The sequence below is a fragment of the Sparus aurata genome, chromosome 4 (genome assembly GCF_900880675.1).
Source record: "Sparus aurata chromosome 4, fSpaAur1.1, whole genome shotgun sequence".
Taxonomy (NCBI): Eukaryota; Metazoa; Chordata; class Actinopteri; order Spariformes; family Sparidae; genus Sparus; species Sparus aurata.
Genome location: NC_044190.1, coordinates 3,025,647 through 3,044,085, shown reverse-complemented (window position 1 = coordinate 3,044,085; position 18,439 = coordinate 3,025,647). Strand labels below are relative to the sequence as shown.

The following is an 18,439-nucleotide window of genomic DNA, read 5'->3' as shown; positions in this document are numbered from 1 at the left end:
GTCTATCATTGCATTCAGTTCAGTCTGTGTCACAAGTTTCTGTGAAGCTGTTCACAGAGCACAGGTTAGCCACACCTGGCCTGCTATCATCATCAACAGCGTCAGCAACAGAGTTTTGGCCAGTGTTAGTTTTGTAAAAGGTGTGCTCAGAGTTGCTTACAACGGATGTGGACCAAGGAGATTAAAGTAGTGTCTGTATTTCCACTTTGAAAACATCAACTTTCCCTCCGGACTCACCATTACCATTGTTCCCCTCTGCTAGTTTGAGTGTGTGATGCTGCTGTGTGCGTGTGTGGCTTGTGTGTAAACCGAACATTGCCACTGATTGGCTAAAGAACTCTAACTCAACGTTAGGGAGCCAATCCTCATCACTTATGCGGTTGTCTCGCTCCTCCCTCCTCCCTCACCGGAGGAAAAAAAATACAGCTCTGCAGCTCCGGCGGCTGAGAGCCGAGATGGATGACAACAGCTTCAGTGATCAGCTTCAGTTTGTCACATGCCACATTTAATAGTCGGTAACGGCATTGTAACAATGGAAATAGTAAGATTGATTAGGTTAACTGTTACTGAAAAAAGTAACGCTGTGAGTAACGCCGTTTATTCTAATGCTGGTGTTGCGTGAAATAGAATGCGTGACATCATAGCTACAGTGGAGAGCAGCTGGAAGAACTGTAGAAAAAGTTCTCTTCAGCTTGATTTTGATCCCACATCTTTAACTTCACATAGACAATATATACATAGACATGTAGGAAATCTTGTTGGCTTTCGGCTGATGGTCTTATTTTAGATGTAGGACTTTTGGCTGTTAAAGCCCCAGAGGGACAAGCACAACAGCAAGTCCCCCATGAGCTGCAATTTCTTCCTCTTCTTCAGATTTCATCATGCAGCAGGTGACATCTCACATCCCATCAGTTAATCAGTTCTTCTCTGACCTGGCATCGACTCAGTCTTTGTCCGGGCAATCATGCAGCAGTTCACACAATTTTTCTGACTTCAGCGTACATTATTCACACCGACAATAGCAGTCCATCGAATTATAAGCAACGACTTCCTCAGCGGAAGGTGTTGCTTGAGCAATGCCCCGACGGCAGCATGCATCGACGGCAGCAGGCCCCGACGCGCGTGGACTGCGAGGGCCCGTTCAACGCTGCTTGCAGCTTTAATTAGGGCCCGAGCAGGGAACCTGCGAGGTCCCTATTGTAATCGTAATGATTATTATTATTATTTTTTTCCTTGTCACAAAATGATCGCATATTTCACTGCCTGAACATACCCCAAAACTCACCAAACTTGGAATATAAGTCACACCTGGCGAAAAATTTTATAATCTATTGTCGTCCTGAATTTCCACCACTAGGTGGCGCTGTTATTAGGGAAAGCGCGTTTTGGCTAATAACTCCCATATACTTTAGTCGCACATTCAAAAACCTTACATCGACGCGTTCAGTGGAATTGTGCTGAATCTCGTGGTATAGGCCACGCCCATTTCCGCCTACCGTTTTTTTTCGCTACGTCGCAAAATGTCGAAAACCTACTTTTTCGAACTCCTCCCAGGCGATTTCACCGATTTGCACGAAACTTGGCACACAGCATCTCTGGACCCTCCTGACAAAAAGTTATTAAAGGATTCTAATTAAAATAAATAATTTTGAAGTTATTAAATAACAAATTCCTGCAGATTTGGCTCAAAACAGGAAGTGTTGGATATTTCCACAGTAGTCAGATCAAATGACATGAAACTCAGGATACTACTTCCCCATGAGCCCCTGAGGCCCTGTGCAAAATTTTAGGCGATGACCACAAGGTGGCGCTCTTTAAATTGATGTATTTTATATCTCCACAACGGTGCATCGGAATAAGACGAAACTTGGTACATTTATTGTCAGTGCCCTCCTGAGGACATCTGACAAAGGGTTTACCGATCCACCACTAGGTGGCGCTCTGGCGTCACTTTAATTGTATAATTGGCCCTGTGCCCACACCATAACACTTATGGAAATGAAATTCATAGAGGTGCTATAGAATGGCCCCTGTGACTCACTCACCGAAAATGACCACCAGGTGGCGCTATTTTCAATGCAAAAGCGTTTTTGGCTCATAACTCCCACTTAATATGTTGCATATTATTAAACCTCATCCCTATGTGTTCCCTGCATTCAGCTGAATTGTTTGGTGTAGGCCACGCCCACTTTCGCGCTAACTTTCCATTTGCAAAATCGCGACAAATGAAAAACCTACTTTTTCGAAACTCCTCCTAGGTAATTTGAGTGATTTGCACCAAACTTTGCGTGAAGCATCTGTGGACCCTCCTGACAAAAAGTTATCAAAAGAATTTTGATAGGCCTTAAAACTGCCTGAAATATAAAATGACAAATTCCTGCATATTGTGTTGAAAACAGTCAATCTTGCATATTTTTACAAAATACTATCCGATTATCACATAAATGTTCATAATTGTGTGGTATCGCCTATTGATGGTCTGTGTAAAATTTGGTGCAAATCGGCCCTTAGATGGCGCTCTGGTCGCAGTCTAATCATTTTGAATGGAAAGTAAATGGGGAAATCTTCAAGTCCTCTTCAAAACTCATCGACCTTCAACCTCTCCTTATCCCTCATACTTTGAGCTAGACACACCATTCTAACTTTTAAAGAGTCAGAAGACCTCAAACTATTGGGCATGTATTCAGTTTTTAAAGCACACGTTAGCCACACCTGGCCTGCTATCATCATCAACAGCGTCAGCAACAGAGTTTTGTCCAGTGTTAGTTTTGTAGAAGCGTGTGCCTTTTAGAGATGCTTCATTAGATCAGAGTTGCTTACAATGGACGTGGACAAATGAGATTAAAACAGTGTCTGTACTTCCACTTTTGAAAACATCAACTTTCCCTCCGGACTCGCCATAGCCGCAGTTCCCCTCTGCTAGTTTGAGTGTGTGAGGCTGCTGTGTGCGTGTGTGGCTTGTGTGTAAACCGAACATTGCCACTGATTGGCTTAAGAACTCTCACTCAATGTTAGGGAGCCAATCATCATCACTTATGCGGTTGTCTCGCTCCTCCCTCCTCCCTCACCGGAGGAAAAAAAATTTCAGACCATCGACTCAGTCTTTGTCCGGGGAATTATGCAGCAGTTCACACAATTTTTCTGACTTCAGCGTACATTATTCACACCGACAATAGCAGGCCACCGAATTATAAAGCAACGACTTCCTCAGCGGAAGGTGTTGCTTGAGCAAGCCCCGACGGCAGCAAGCCCCGGCGGCAGCATGCATCGACGGCAGCAGGCTCCGACGCGCGTGGACTGCGAGGGCCCGTTCAACGCTGCTTGCAGCTTTAATTTTTTAATTTGTTTTCTTACTTAATGCCATCAACCTGCTAGGGACTGCAGTTGAAAATTAACCTGAATGGCAGCCTCTGGTGCTCATGTTAACTGATGTTCATTGTCCATTCTTTAAATAAAACAAACAAACAAACAAAAAAGACTTACATTAACGATGACTGCTACCTTGCTGAGGCCTCTCAAGAGGTTGTACCAGATGCCTGCAGAAAGACAGAGGAGCTGTCATTAGGGTGGGAACAGTAGCTTCAACGTGCAAGTTTTCCACAGTGCCACAAATTTGCAGCCACCACTAGATGGCACAAGCACCCTCTACATATGAGGTAGAAATAACACTGAATGTTGTGTTAACTGGGAACTTTTCTTTGTATTACTGCTGACCAGTACCAGAGTTTTGGCAGCCGTGTCATTTTACCTGTGTAAATCAGAGGAAACCGACTAATACTGATCTATCACAGACTGCTCCAGGGTCAGATACAGGAAATCTTTCCTGCCACATTCAATCAGACTGTACAATAACAGCTAAAACTCTGGTCATAACACAAAGTCTCTACACACTTTGGTTTTATACACTCTGTTCACCGCACCTTATATTTTTATCTTGCACTACAGTTACTCTGCTTATTTATACACTTTTATACATTTTGTACATTTTTGTATATTACTTTTTTCTATTGCTATTTAATATGTCTAGGTTGTTCCTCTTATTTCATTGTGTTGTTATTGTCTCTGTGTGTAATGCTGCTGCTACACCATAATTTCCCAGCTTGGGATCAATAAAGTATATCAATCTATCAATCAATCAATCAATCGATCAAACTATCTATCTATCTATCTATCTATCTATCTATCTATCTTCTCTTCACTTTATAATTTTGTTGTGTGGTAATGCATCTGGAGGCAGGGACCCCTTTCTGTACTTTTTCATTTAACACATCAGAATTTAATCATATATTTGGGAAATTTGAAAGGTCCCCTCAAGCATTTGATGTGTTCAGTCTGGCCTACTTAAGAAACATAGTGGTGCAATATAGTGAACTTCAAAGAGGAGGACCTGTTGACCTGTAGATATAAAAAGCTCATTCTAAGCTGATTAAACTCGAATGATTCTCAGTTTCAGGCAATTATACACTATTTAAAAATTAATTAGGAATAAAATATTTGATTTCTGCTAATAGATCATATGAAATTGCCTCTTTTAAATTCTACTTTGCAAGAAAAGAGCTACATAAATAGAAGTTAAATTATGACATAAAGAATGACTACCACATTCAGAGGTGGTCCATGTAATGATGAATGTAAATAAGTACAATTACTTTGTACTGTACTAATTTTGAGGTATGTTTTACTTGACTTGAGTATTTGCATTTTTTTGCTACTTCAGACTTCCAGGCAAAGAGTGTACTCTTTACTCCATTACATTTATTTGATCACTTTGCAAATTGCAAGCTGCATCAGAACCGCCGGCAATAGCTCTGTCTGTAGGGACTAGGCTTGGAGGCTTGGGGACTTGAAGGTTGCCTGTTCAAGTCCCACTCAGACCAAAAAAAGAACGGTTTGGACCAGCATTTAGAGAATTTTGCCAGAATGTCAGGCGGAATGCCAGTGTAAGCAGCAGACATTTGTGAATGGACTCTGTTTTAACAAACCATTTATCTAATGACTGCTGTGGCTCAGGAGGTAGAGTGGGTTGTTAAGTAATTAGAAGATTGCTGGTTTGAGATAGATAGATCCAAGTCCCTATCCATCAGTATATGACTGTGCGTGTGAATGTTTCAATGTGACAAGTATTATTATGTGCTATGGAAATACAAGTCAATTTAACTACTGCCATATGCCCAAATCATGAAATTTGTTGAATGGTTGAGTGAGGCTAACCTTGGAAAATGGCAATGACAAATTCTAAATTGTTTATGCCTTTTGTAAATTTGGCATTAAATATATGAAGTTGTTTCTTTATTTGTCAAAAGTCTTTTTTTTTGTGGCATCACTGTACCAGCCTATGCTACCCTGTCTAAGTGTGTCTTACCTGCCAACATTTAAAACCTATTTGAACACACAGTTTCATCTGATTTCATCATTTACACTACATTTGTGAAAGAAGACAACATTGTGACACTAAAAGTGTCAAATTTTACAATAAAGAGAAACCAATATGTAAATTGCAACATTTTGAGAGTTGTCGAGTTCAGTGAAACTTTACAAAGTTTGTGAAACACAGTCTGTGACAAATTGTTAATGAATTGGGGCTTCTTGTAAATTTGGCATTGTTACAGCTGAACATATTTCTGTCTTTGTATAAAGACATTGTTTCTGTTTGTTCATGTGGTTATTGGTATCTAGAGTGGTGAAGTGAGATCAGATCTAGTGGGAGAGACACAATATAATGCCAGGTGTGATCTGCTGAACTCAGAGCTGTCCACTTGTGACCAGGAATATCCTTTTAAACATTATGTTTATCAAACCTAAAAGCATATCTCTTCTTTTTTTTTCTTTTTTTCTAATATATGTGATGTAGTGAACACATACCAATGTCTTTGGCTTTGGCTGCAATTGGCCGGCGCAGCTCCATAACAAACTTCTTGGCATCCAGGCGAATCTCAATGATGTTATTCAGCAGGGCGAAGAGTGGAGCCAGAGGGAAGGAGGCAACAAAAAGAGTCACCATCCCAAACTGGATGACTAAAAACACAAATGAGCTGAGAATTTAGTAGACAGTTACAGGATCAACACTTTGTCTTTTGTTTAAAAATCAGAACCTTTTATGTGATTCTTAATCTTTATTAAGCACACACATACAGACATGGACATAAGTCTCTGGATCACATGAAGCAGGGTCAAGCTGACATTCTGTGTGGGGGGAAAATGGATTTGATGAAATTAAAGGTCGACATACTGTACCTCAACATGGAGATTAGTTTGTTTTTCCGCTGTATCAGAGAATACATTTTCTAGTTCAGTCCATGAAGCTAACAACTTGTGCTGAAAGGAGCTGACATTTGCAATGTCAAGCTAGTGTCGGACATAAAGCAGTGGTGACTGAAGCAATCAATTTATTATGCAGCTTTTGTGTACCTACAAACACATTCAAAGTGGTCACAGCCACTACAAGTTGTTCTACAAGGGTTGGGCTGTTAAAAGGCTGTAATTAACATAGAGCAGAAAGATTATCTTTGGATCAGGGCAGAAGATCTCTCACAGACGAGATGAAGATGAGGACCTTTGCTGTTAGCAAACATCAGGCAAGCTGGAAAATGTATTACTGAGGAAAGAGCAGCATCAGCCACAATAAAACTGCAGACTGATCCAGATGCCAGTCATTGTATTAATACATTTCAATGTAATTTTAAAGGAAGTTTCAAGTCTAAAAAACCTGACACAACACAGCAGCCATGTGCATGTTGTGTATGTTTATGTATTTGTTTACAAATGCCTTGTGTTCAGACTCACTCATCTCCATGTACTCAGGGCTGAGGCCGACAAAAGGACCCAGGATGTGGTCTCTCTCATGGCGCTGCAGGGTTTTGTTTAGCTCCTCCTCTTGCTTTGAATCCAACTCCGACTTCCTCCTCCGAAGCAGTTTCTTCAGCTTCCTGCGTGTATGCAGCCAACAGCCAATGACGTAAAAAGCACATTTAAGCCTTGTTTCTAAAGCCATTTAACTGTCTCTTTTAAGACTATCTAGATAATGTGATTTTAGTATCTACTGTTCATTTACATAGCACAAGCACAATTTGAGAGAACTATTATCCTTCAGTATACGCTAGTGTGCTATCAAGCGGTGCTATATGATGCACACTCTACATTCTGCAGAGGGTAAAATAATGGAAATATGGGAAACACTTCATTTAATGTCCTTTTATAAGCCTTAGGTACTAGGTAATAAAGGATCTCACCAGTCTTTATCATATCCTTATTAACATTAATAAGCATACATAATCCATAGTAGTATCATTAACATTTTGTTGGTACATCAGAAGTCATTCATACAGTATGCACTTTAAACAAACTTGTTAGCAGCTGACAGTCTGAGTAAGGATGTGTAGGGAAACCTGGTATTTAATGGGCCCCGGGACTATCTTATGAAGTACCCTAGTATTGATAAGCCGTCACATTAATGTTATATTTTTATATACTTTTGTTTTTTAACATTTTAGTGTAGTTTGTTGTCACTTTGTTGAAGCCTCTTTTCTTCTCCACATACACAGACACAGAGCAGAGAGGCTGTGGTACAGAAAGGTGACAATATTTGGAGCTGATATACATTTGCAGTAAAAAATCAAAATATTGGAGTCAAAAGTGCAGTTTACTCAATAACTGTACTAAAGTACAGTTTGAGGTACTTCACTTGAGTATTTCCATATCCTGCTACTTTTCCCTTCTACTTCTCTACATTTATTGGATAACTTTTGCTATTGCTTTTGAAATGCAATCGATCAGATATTATAAGTGGGTGACTACAGACAGAAAAATGATATTGCATCAGAGCCAAAGTAGCGTATTTTTAAATGACCTTATTAGAATTTGGACAAATTCTTCTCTTGGTCCACTGATAGTTTCTATAATTGTGGTACAGCATTGTGATGTTATGTTTGGAAACAATGTTCTGGTGTAATAGAATTGATTTATCATCATCTAAATATTACAGACTTTAAACAAGCAAGATACTCTATTGTAAGACTTCCGTTCACTGAAGCATGCACCACTTTATATATAGTGTTACTCATTGGTTTTACTTTGATTAAAGTCAGAGATAATTGTACGTTGACAGAGTTCAGCAAGGCACTGCCTGGTTCCCAAGTGTGACAGACAGGCATTTAAATTATTCTTCTCAGATGCAAGAAGTGGGTCTGCACACCTTGTTCTGAGGCTTGCTGGGCCCATTTATTTTAATCTATGCTGAACATTACTTTATCTTGTTTATGTGGCTCTTCTGTGTGCTAGTATTATGGGAAAGGGTGCCTTTTTTGCATGTTGCACAGTGTATGCTCTGCACTCACGGTATGCCAATCTCAAACAGGTTGTTCTGGATGAGCTGCTTGCCAAGCATGGTAATGCACAGCTGGATGCAAAGCTCCATGAGGCATCCTGCATGTGCACACTGGAGGAAGAGAAAGTGAACAGTGTGTCATAAAATGGCAGGACATTAAATTGTGGCAGAAGAGCCTGAAGGGAGGACAGTTGTATACACAGTTGACAGTCGGGAGTGGAAAGCTGAGTAAACACAAGTGCAACACATCCACCTCCTCTATAAAGTTACACCAAAGTGAGCCGACTGTTCTCTGTCTTACTGAAGAGACAAGGAACAACAGCTCCAGCCATTTCTATACAAGCAATCAAATACAGTCTGATCCTAGATCAGTTCCACCACTGAATGATCTGTGTGAGTGAGAGATTATTGATCTGTATGGGTGAGAGAGCCGTGTTAGTTATAGCCATGAGCTAAACTGTTATTGCTCTTAATACAGTGAATAAGTGCAGCAGTTCTTCTTCTGCTGTGTTTGTCAGTTACCAAACAGCTTCAGGTGCAATACAATCTGCTTCTGAGCTGTAGGAGGGCCAACCCTTTTGTAATCAGAGTTGTAACCTGATCAACAGGAACGCAAATGTGAGTGTAAATCACAGATCTGATCAGCAAGTAATCAGGGTTGTTTCTATGTTCTGGAATTTTGACATAGGTCCTTATGCCTAAATAAAAATGAATAACAAGTACGTCATTTTGTATTGTTATTTGTTGCAGCAGGTTGGATGGATGGAGTTCCAAGCTGCTGTTTACTCTGTAGCCATGCCACTAGTCAGCATGGGCACCTACGCCAAAATGTCGGGACATAGAAACAACCCCGATCACTTGTGGATCAAAGTAGCGTACTTGTTATTTATTTTCCCAGGGGGTACATGACACGTACCATCGTGAATTAAACACTTTTTTTCTTGAGCTGATAAGGGGCGTGAGGAGTGAGACATCTCGCTTCTTTCTCATCTCTGTGAAGAGCTGCACATGTGCAGTACAGATCAGGCAGCTGACAAAGCTCTGTTAGTGAAAAAGACACCACAAAGGGTGATACTTTTTAAATGTCTTTTACTTCAGTCTCTTTTTCAAACTCAGTGCCAACAGAATGATGATTGAATGCTGCTCGATCAGAGATGGATGGAAAAGTATTGACAAATATAAGCAAATCGGCATTCATGGCAATTTAACACGTCATATCAGTGCAGGAGAATATAAGCATGTCCACCTGGCTGTTGTGTTTCCATCACAGCTGATTGGAGCTAGAGCAGATAAACACCTGTGTCATTTGACAACAGTAAAAAGCCAGATGTTAGGTAGGAGACCATGTCATTGTCGCGAGGTTACCTCCCCTGGTGGAAGTCTTGTGAGAGTGGATCTCCTCAGCAAGCTCCTAGCATCACCAGGACCCGAGGGGCCGAACACCGCGAGCCGCCGCCGCTGTCACCGGGACCCGAGGAGGGACACCGCGAGCCGCCGCTGGCACCGGGACCCGAGGAGGGACACCGCGAGCCGCCGCCGCTGACACCAGGACCCGAGGAGCCGAACATTGCGAGCCGCCGCCGCTGACACCGGGACCCGAGGAGCCGAACACCGCGAGCCGCCGCCGCTGTCACCGGGACCCGAGGAGGAACACCGCGAGCCGCCGCCGCTGTCACAGGGACCCGAGGAGCCGAACACCGCGAGCCGCCGCCGCTGTCACCGGGACCCGAGGAGGGACACCGCGAGCCGCCGCCGCTGACACCGGGACCCGAGGAGCCTAACATCGCGAGCCGCCGCCGCTGACACCGGGACCGAGGAGCCGAACACCGCGAGCTGCCGCCGCTGACGCCGGGGGCTACTGTGCTGGAAGCCGGGGGTTGCTGGTCTCCCCCACGCGTCTTAACTCCAAATGCCCAACCAAATCTTCTCTTATTGATCTTTTAATTACCAACATGCCACATAAATATTCTGCTACAGCAGTTTTTGCCAATGATCTGAGTGACCACTGTGTGATCGGTGCTGTTAGGGACACTAAAATCCCTCGCACTAAGCCTCGTATTGTTCTTAAAAGAAGCCTTAAGCACTTTGTTGACCAAGCTTTTCTTCATGATCTCTCTCATTTTAACTGGGATCGTATTTTACTAATTGATGATTTAAATCTTGCATGGGAATATTTTTATGACAGTTTTAGTTATTTTATGGACAAACATGCTCCTCTTCGTCGGTTCAGGGTGAAGGGACGAGAGAGCCCCTGGTTCACTGCTGAACTGACGGATCTCTTACACAAGAGAAATCAGCTCTGGGCCAATGCAAGGAAGTCGGGGCTTGAGGCTGACTGGGTACTTTTTCGCCAAGTGCGTAACAGCTGCACTAGTGTTATTAGGGAAGCTAAACGAGAGTACTATTTATCACGGACCTCAGACAACTTAAACGACCCTAGGAAATTTTGGCATACCATAAAATCTCTTTCAGCCAATACCTGCTCTTCAGAGCTGCCTCCCAATATTGTTGTTGACTCCACCCCTATATCAGACAAAGGTTAATAAATTGTGTTTTTTGTCCAGTGTGAAAAGGATATAACATTTATATAACATTTGTTAAAAACTACATTTGTTTAAATTTATTTTTTTTATCTATGTCTTCATTAGGAACCATTTGACTTGGGTTCAACAGAAAAAGAAGGAAGGTGGAAAACTATTAAGACATGGACTAATGCAGTTGGTTTTAGTATTGACATTAATAAAATGTGCCGTAACGGTAGCCTAAACCTTTAATTTACTGTGTTTAAGTGTATATTACCTCTTCCATTCTGTACGATCCAACAACATACAAGTAGTTTCCAGGCCGCCCAACAAGCCTGTGAACCAAACACAACCATCACATGTTGTGGCATGAGGACAGCAGGTCATGTACAGAAAGGCCAATGTTCTATGCACAGCACAACCATGGCAGTATGTGAGAGAAAAAAGATAGAGCAAATGCAAATATATAAATTATTACTGACTTGTAGAAGTTTGATAAAAACATAAAAAATACACACAAAAAACAGGATGAATTGAGAAGTCATTGATTTACCTGCCCCTGAAAAAGGCCAAATACACAATTGGCGTGAAGGCATTGACAAACTTCAGGATAAAGGTTTTAAAGATGAGGCGCTCTTCAAAGCTCTTGTCGGTTTTGGGAACCTCTGAAAAAAAGACAATATGTGACTTAATTATCTCACATCAATTCGAATAGGAGCACTGCTATCCCTAACTCTGTGTTTCAAGTTTCCACATCACACCTCAGTAAACAAACCTGTTAAACAGAGATTTAAGCTGATTCTGTCCAAATGCCCTATTCCTCTAAGAGCTATTGAAATATTGTTGGATTCTATACATGGAATGCCAACCAATCACTCTTTGACAGTTTAATGTTGAACTCTAACTCCCGTTTCATTTTCAGGTACATTTTCATTTTGTAAATTACTAATTTTAGAAAGATTCTTTGAAGGGGGTTGTTAACAAATATGCCCATGTCAACACCTTAATAACTTCCTTACCTTCAGCTGAAACTCTTTCTAGTCTAAATTCTCCTTTGAGTTTGTCAAATGTTTTAACAGTTGCTCTGTGAGCGTATATGAACCTGTTCTTTTTTTCTCTCCACCTTACAAATGTATTATCTACAGTATCTCTCTGGGTCTAAACCTGGCAGTCTGATTAAGTTTATAGTCTGTTTTTTGACAATCTTATTCTACATCGACACTGACACCTCTCAAGCAGAATTTTCTCCCATTTGGTCTGTATACTTTTTTCCAACTAGCCTGACCCAAGGTTGAGAGTGACCCACATTTAGCTCAATGTATTTCCATCCAGTTTGATACTTTGAAAAGCACCCATAGACATTTCATGTCATTTGGACAGTGTAGAGATATGGCAGTGTTAGACCTTCATTTTCCTTTTCAGTATGGAGTATCTCAAATTTCTTGGCCTTGCTCCTGCCAGATGTACCAGCATATCTGTTTATCCCACCCATTAAACTAATAGTACATGGTAAGTTAGAAAGGCATAGCAACCTTGGCAGCATATACATTTTCGCCACCTCAATTCTTGAACTACCATTTTGTTCATTTTCATCATTCTGTAGCTTATTATTCCCTCCACCAAGGAGGTTAAGACTTCAGGATGCCTGTTTATCAGTTGGTTGATCTGTTGGTTTGCAGGCAAAAAAATCTATTGAATATCTTTTTAAAGACACTTGGATGGAGGATGGGTCTCAGCACAGAATAGATCCTCTTAACCCTAACCCACAGTGACATCCCTTCATCTGGGAGCACGGTTTTACTATGCATTTAACTACTTCATCATCCAAAATTGTTAAAATGTGACCAGATTTCGAAAGTAGTTCCAAGAACATGGTGTTCAGCATATCACAAGAGTTACCAACAAGTTCCGCTCTTTGCAAGCTATCCTTGGCTGCGCTGCAGCTAGGTACAGTTAGCTAATTTGCTCACAGCTCACTTAGACATGGTGCCAGTTGCCTTAGAGTGTGTCGGTACCAAGACCCCTGATCACAGGGTATATCCGATGGGCGATAGGGCTCAGCTCAACTTGATTTGGCAACCTGAGAGTGAACTCCATACTGGGACTGAACACTGCCTCCAAGCCTGACGGAGGCCAGTTTGACAAGAGAGGATGCAGTACGGAGGTGATTTACAGTGGCTCTGACCAAGGCTATGACTCAGAGGACTAGAGGACATGGCAGGCAGGGACAGGAGATGTATGTAGCAGGATAGAAGTGAGAAGAGACTTGGACATCAGCAGTGGGTGAAAATAGCATCTACAGCCACAATATTTTCACATCTAATTTTCTTCATACCCTGTTGATAATGTTAGTTCATGTTTTGAATGTTTTAAGTGGAATTCTGGCCATATTTCACAAATTGCTCCTCTAAATAATAAGAATCTGTAGAAATGAATATTTGGTTTGAGAATCAATCATGTCTTTAAGTGGTTAGCAGTCAAATGTGCCTCACCCAGTGTGGTGAGCCAGCGGGCGATGGCAGCGTAGATTTCATCTAAAATTATGATGATGATGAGGTTGATGATGGCAGCGGTTGTTTTGACAGTGGCTCTGATATTGGACCGTGCTGCAGGGTAGTTGCTCATGTGCAGTGCTGCCTTAATGCTTATCCTGTACAGGATGACTCCAAAGACAATGGCAAATGTCACAGCAATCTAAAAGTAAAGAGAGTAGAAGTACAATCAGCTGATAATCTGACAAAACAACAGGTTGTATTTCTACTATAACTAATTTCCTCAATTTTATTCTAAACAGTAGGTAGGATTAAGCACAAAAGGTCTAAACAAATTGTACTACACAAGGTTGAAGCCCAGTAGAGCTAGCTGTAGTCCAGGATGCCAAGTTGACACCTGCTGAAACATGTCACATGAATTTGAAGGTGTGGTTTTCAAAGGAAATAAAAAGGACGAGTGTTCCAACATGCATTATGTGTGCATAGCAACAACTGCTGCTCCACAAAAGCTTTTTGACATCCAGCCCTAACCTGACAAGTCCTAACAAACAGGGGTTTGCCATTTGTCATTTGTAAGAAAGCCTTTAAACCATATCAATATTTCACATTAAACAAGGAATGATTAAATATAACTCTGGTTTGGATTAAGATTTAAATTAAAAATACATTTTGCAATACGAGTCAGGCTCACGTGGATTAGGTCTTAAAGACATGGGTAAAGGTCTGGTTAACATTCATGGAGAATCAAAACAATCATCTTGTTGCAGACATTGGCTTATGTAATTTGAGGAGTATCTTTTCTGTACAGAAATGTTATTTTAGTGTTCTTGTAACGAAAAGTTAAATCTGTGGCAACTATTTTCTCTTTTCATATGGCTACACTCAAAAACAGTAACATTAGTTGTTGCTGTATTATATATAGCTGTGGCAACAACATGAAAAGTGCGACTAGAAATGATACGCTGATTATTTGCAGCATTTAAATAACAGCTGTCACCCACTGATTTAGAGATGAGATTAAAATGTTGATATGATACAACTTGAACTGGAGGATTCTCTTGATATTTATGTGACATTATATTAATGTATTAAAGAGCATGATAATTTCTCCGATAGTAACCATACTGCTAGTCTAGTTGAACTACAAAAACACGTAGTCAATCCCAGAAAGATTTTCTTTTTCCTCTTACAAAGGACAGTACAGACACTGGCTTGCATGGAGCACATACACCAGACAGCAGCCAATAGTTCTAGCATTCTAGCATTTATGGAAAATCAACCTTAACTAATGTTAGCTGTAACAAAACATTACAGCTGCTATAGCCTGCTGCTGGTTATATCTGAAACTGATTATATGAAGCTGTTGATAAATGTAAGGTTACCAGGTAGAACCAGCTAGAAAACCCATACAAAATCATAATTACCCGAGGTTAACAAACATGAAAAACTATAGCAGGTTACAACACTCTAAATGTTAAATATGATGTTAAAGCACATCATTTTTATCTCATTTGATTGTCATAATCCTTAAATCTATGTGGAAGTTTTGCTATCTAGTTTTCCCTAAATTAAACATTTGAACACCCTGCTTTCCCTCAATCTTGAGATGTGTGAATCTGGAATTAATTCAGGGTTACTACTAATGATATATTACTGCTTCACAATATCAAACACATGTTAGACATACAGAGGGTGATGTAACACTGCAGAGAAACTGAGACTCACCATGAAGCCCATCATTACCACAGTAGTCAGGTAGGCCGGCAGTCTGTCTGTGCATGTCAGCTTCACCTTCTCACCCTGAAACACACACACACACACACATACACACAGCACAGCACAGCACAGCACAGAACAGGACAGAGAGAGAATTATTTGAAGGACATAAAGTGCACAGCATATCTGAGATGTATGTATGTTAATTTGTGTTTTTCTGCTACCACAGCTTCAGTTGGTAGCGACTCATATGCCCTGTGCTTGTAAATGCAATCAGCACACACATCGTAAAAACACACGCAACTCAAACAGACACAAACAGACACACACCTACCACACGCACACACACACACACACACACACACACACACACACACACACACACACACACACACACACACACTATGTCTGCAGTGGAGCACAGCTAATTCCGCCCTGAGCTATCATGTCACATTCAAGGCTACAGAAAACTGGGTCAGAAAGCTCAGACAACTGCCTGTGTGTTGCGTATTTGAGTAAAAGAAGGATGTGACCTTGTGCAGACCAACAACCAAACCAACATGTCATACTGAACATGTTCTTCACTCTTAGAGCTTTGTACTGGAACATTAGCAGTATTGACCAAGTCACTTTGAATATTACTGTGTGTGCAGGGGAATGCATAATTGATTAAACTACTTTTGCATAACTTTAATCAATATTACTGCACCTAGGTACAACTAGGCATTATATAATGAAAGAGAGTAATATTGTTTCGTAGTGGTTAATCAAAGCACGGATGTTTATTATAGTCGATTTCAAATCCTTTGACGTATGGTCTAGCTGCTTGTGCACTCTAACACTTTTAGCTTTGCAGCTATGTTGAAGATTTACATATTGATATTTTCTAATCAGTTTGGGATCTCTGGGCTTCCGGAGACTTAAATTAGGCCAGATGTGCTGTATGGAGCCCTTTAATGTTTTTTTTCTTTGTTGTTTTTTTTTTACTAGTTGTTTAGGAGAATGCTGCAACGCTGTTTTGCTCTACAGCTCTGGAAAAGTTTTGGGGACTACAAAACTTCATCCAACTTTCCATCAGCATAAGAGTGAGTAGATGATGACTGAATTTTCATTTTGTGACTGAACTGTTCTAACTGGAAGTTTGAGGTAGTCAAAATTATTATTAATACAAAACATAAAGTTAGTTTTTGTATTGTCTGGTCAGCCGGTTAGTGCTTATTAAGTGTACTCATCTTATAGTGCACACATGACACAGGTAACATTTTACCAAACTCGTTTATCAACATTTTACCAAATCAGTCTTACCTTTGGAGTTGAATGTTCCTGTTTCAATGTCTTTTGCATCACCCGGAACTCGTACTCCGCTCGGTTGTGGTCCTTGAAGAGAAATCAGCTTACATATTACATTGCCTGATGCTACTGTATGTTAGTAAGCAGTGCACAAGACAATAAACAGTAGAGAAGATCCTTCAGATCTTTCAGAATAGAAAAGACCAGCAGCCTGCTCATAAGGTTTGCAAGGTGTTGCGCCCTGTGCAAGAAAAGAGAGAATGCACCGACCCGATGAGAACAAAGACTTAAAACACTTGCAGACAGCTCAAATATACAGTAGTTCCATTAGAAACACTGTAAATGCTAAATGATGTGAATTGTAGCAGATGGTAGAATGTTTGTTCTACCAGTCTGTTGTAGCCAGTGTTAACGTATTTGCTGTCATGTGGTTACAGGTTGTGGGGAACAGTATCACCAAGCTCATCATAAGGGTTGAATCTGTCCTGGGGATGGAGCTTGATATTTGGCTGTAACAGAAGACCCTCACCCTCTTCACAACTACAGCAGCAGACTGTCACCACCACAATGCACAACAGAATACCACAGGAAATGTTTCTGGTACATAGCTTAGATTTGGAACACTTTTAACTGGTGTACATTTTTTGAATCGTGTATTAATTTGGATCTCCACTTCACCATTAACCTGCTGAATTTTTTTTATCATTACTGTAAGTTATATGATATGTAACTTCTGTTGCTAGGTGTGTCTCAATCAAAACAAAACAAATGACAAAGGCAGAGTGTTGTTTGGAGAGAGCCAGGCAGAGCGGGGATGCAGAGCAGCTGCTTAGCTACTCAGAGCCAGCCAGCTCTGGACGAGGGGTTCAAGTGCAGAGCCAGTCCTTCGGGAGGAATAAACACATCGGGTACATAACTGTACAGAAGAGAGGGGGAAAAGAAGTGAGAGGGCTGAGTTGATTGATTGACCTTAACACAACACCTGCTGCTTGCTAGCTTTCGGCTATAGTTGTGTAAAGAAATCTAGCTGTTCAGGGCGGAATCAACATTTGTGCAAGTAACACGAAGAAATGATCCTGCCATCAGACTTGCTTTGCTGGTGTAGAGCACATCTGTGGAAGTGAGCATGGTCAAGGCACAGCTGCGGGAGAGAGAGAGAGAAGTGGAGAGGGCTCAGGAACGTAGCGCCAGGTGAGTGATTAGCAGAACTGGCACCCAGTTACTAATCACTCTCTCCCTTTATATGCAGAAGCGTGCTGGACCTCAGATGGAGGAGGCATGGGAGATGCGCAGGAGAGAAGACAGGAAGCAAGAAAGCGAGACACACAAGCCGCGTTCGGCCCCCTGACAGTATTATTGTGTAGGTGCTTTAAGAAATAAAAGAGGCTTAAACACCATACTGTGAGTTAAAATCTATCTGATGTGATTCTGGCACAAAACAAATGTTCATGGAATAGGTTATGTTTTACAGTTTTATACTGTTATTTAATTCTCAATTGCCTACTTCCTTCCTCACTCTCTGACTGACTCATGGAGGTTCTAGCAACAGGCAACCAATTTAAACTAACTATTACCTTGAGTTAACCTCATCTTCCTCAGGCAGATTTGAAATTGTTGGAATTATTTGGGATAATTTAAGTATAGAACGCTCAACAAATACACTTGTTCTACATTGTTTTTTTGTTACTTGACATTTTGATGCCATTCTTTTGTATATACAAGACGAAATCAATGAATTATGTCGAGTTTAAATAAAGCTCCGTGGAGCTGAGAGGAACTGCAACTTTCTAGTAATTTTTCCACTGATATTATTAAAGTACTGATCAGTGCAGACTTTTATTTCACAATTCAAAAGCATGTACCCATGACTACGATTCAAACATAAGTAAAGGAGCAAATTAGAACCAGCTACCCCGTGTGTCTGATCTCTTGCACCTGTTCAAGGTTCTGTGGTTTTTGGAGAAAAATATTTTCAGGTCTTTGAGAACTTGATGTGTTTGACTACCACGGTCTTCCCAGCCAACGTGTTTATGTGGGCCCCATAAGGGCTCCAACTGAGCTGAGAGCACATGAGCTGGATCTGTGGAAACTATGTG

General features: G+C 41.0%; 1 protein-coding gene and 1 long non-coding RNA gene across 7 annotated transcripts in view; one reads left to right on the top strand and one right to left on the bottom strand.

Annotated features, from left to right (window-relative positions):
• Positions 1 to 3,432: 3,432 nt before the first annotated feature.
• ano1a (anoctamin 1, calcium activated chloride channel a) overlaps positions 3,433 to 18,439 on the bottom strand; it is a 120,824-nt gene continuing 105,817 nt past the window's right edge. For all 6 annotated transcript variants that reach the window (XM_030413863.1, XM_030413865.1, XM_030413860.1 and 3 more), the window contains 9 exons: positions 16,359 to 16,430; positions 15,063 to 15,137; positions 13,338 to 13,539; positions 11,399 to 11,510; positions 11,123 to 11,180; positions 8,334 to 8,434; positions 6,784 to 6,926; positions 5,863 to 6,015; positions 3,433 to 3,536 (listed from right to left, as the gene is read on the bottom strand). In XM_030413863.1, coding sequence (XP_030269723.1) covers positions 3,448 to 3,536; positions 5,863 to 6,015; positions 6,784 to 6,926; positions 8,334 to 8,434; positions 11,123 to 11,180; positions 11,399 to 11,510; positions 13,338 to 13,539; positions 15,063 to 15,137; positions 16,359 to 16,430 — 1,005 coding nt within the window. In that variant the 3' untranslated portion in view covers positions 3,433 to 3,447. The remainder of the gene's footprint in view (positions 3,537 to 5,862; positions 6,016 to 6,783; positions 6,927 to 8,333; positions 8,435 to 11,122; positions 11,181 to 11,398; positions 11,511 to 13,337; positions 13,540 to 15,062; positions 15,138 to 16,358; positions 16,431 to 18,439) is intronic.
• On the top strand, positions 15,133 to 18,247 carry LOC115580043 (uncharacterized). Its single transcript, XR_003983798.1, has 2 exons — positions 15,133 to 16,138; positions 16,781 to 18,247. It is a non-coding gene; the product is annotated as an uncharacterized LOC115580043 (long non-coding RNA).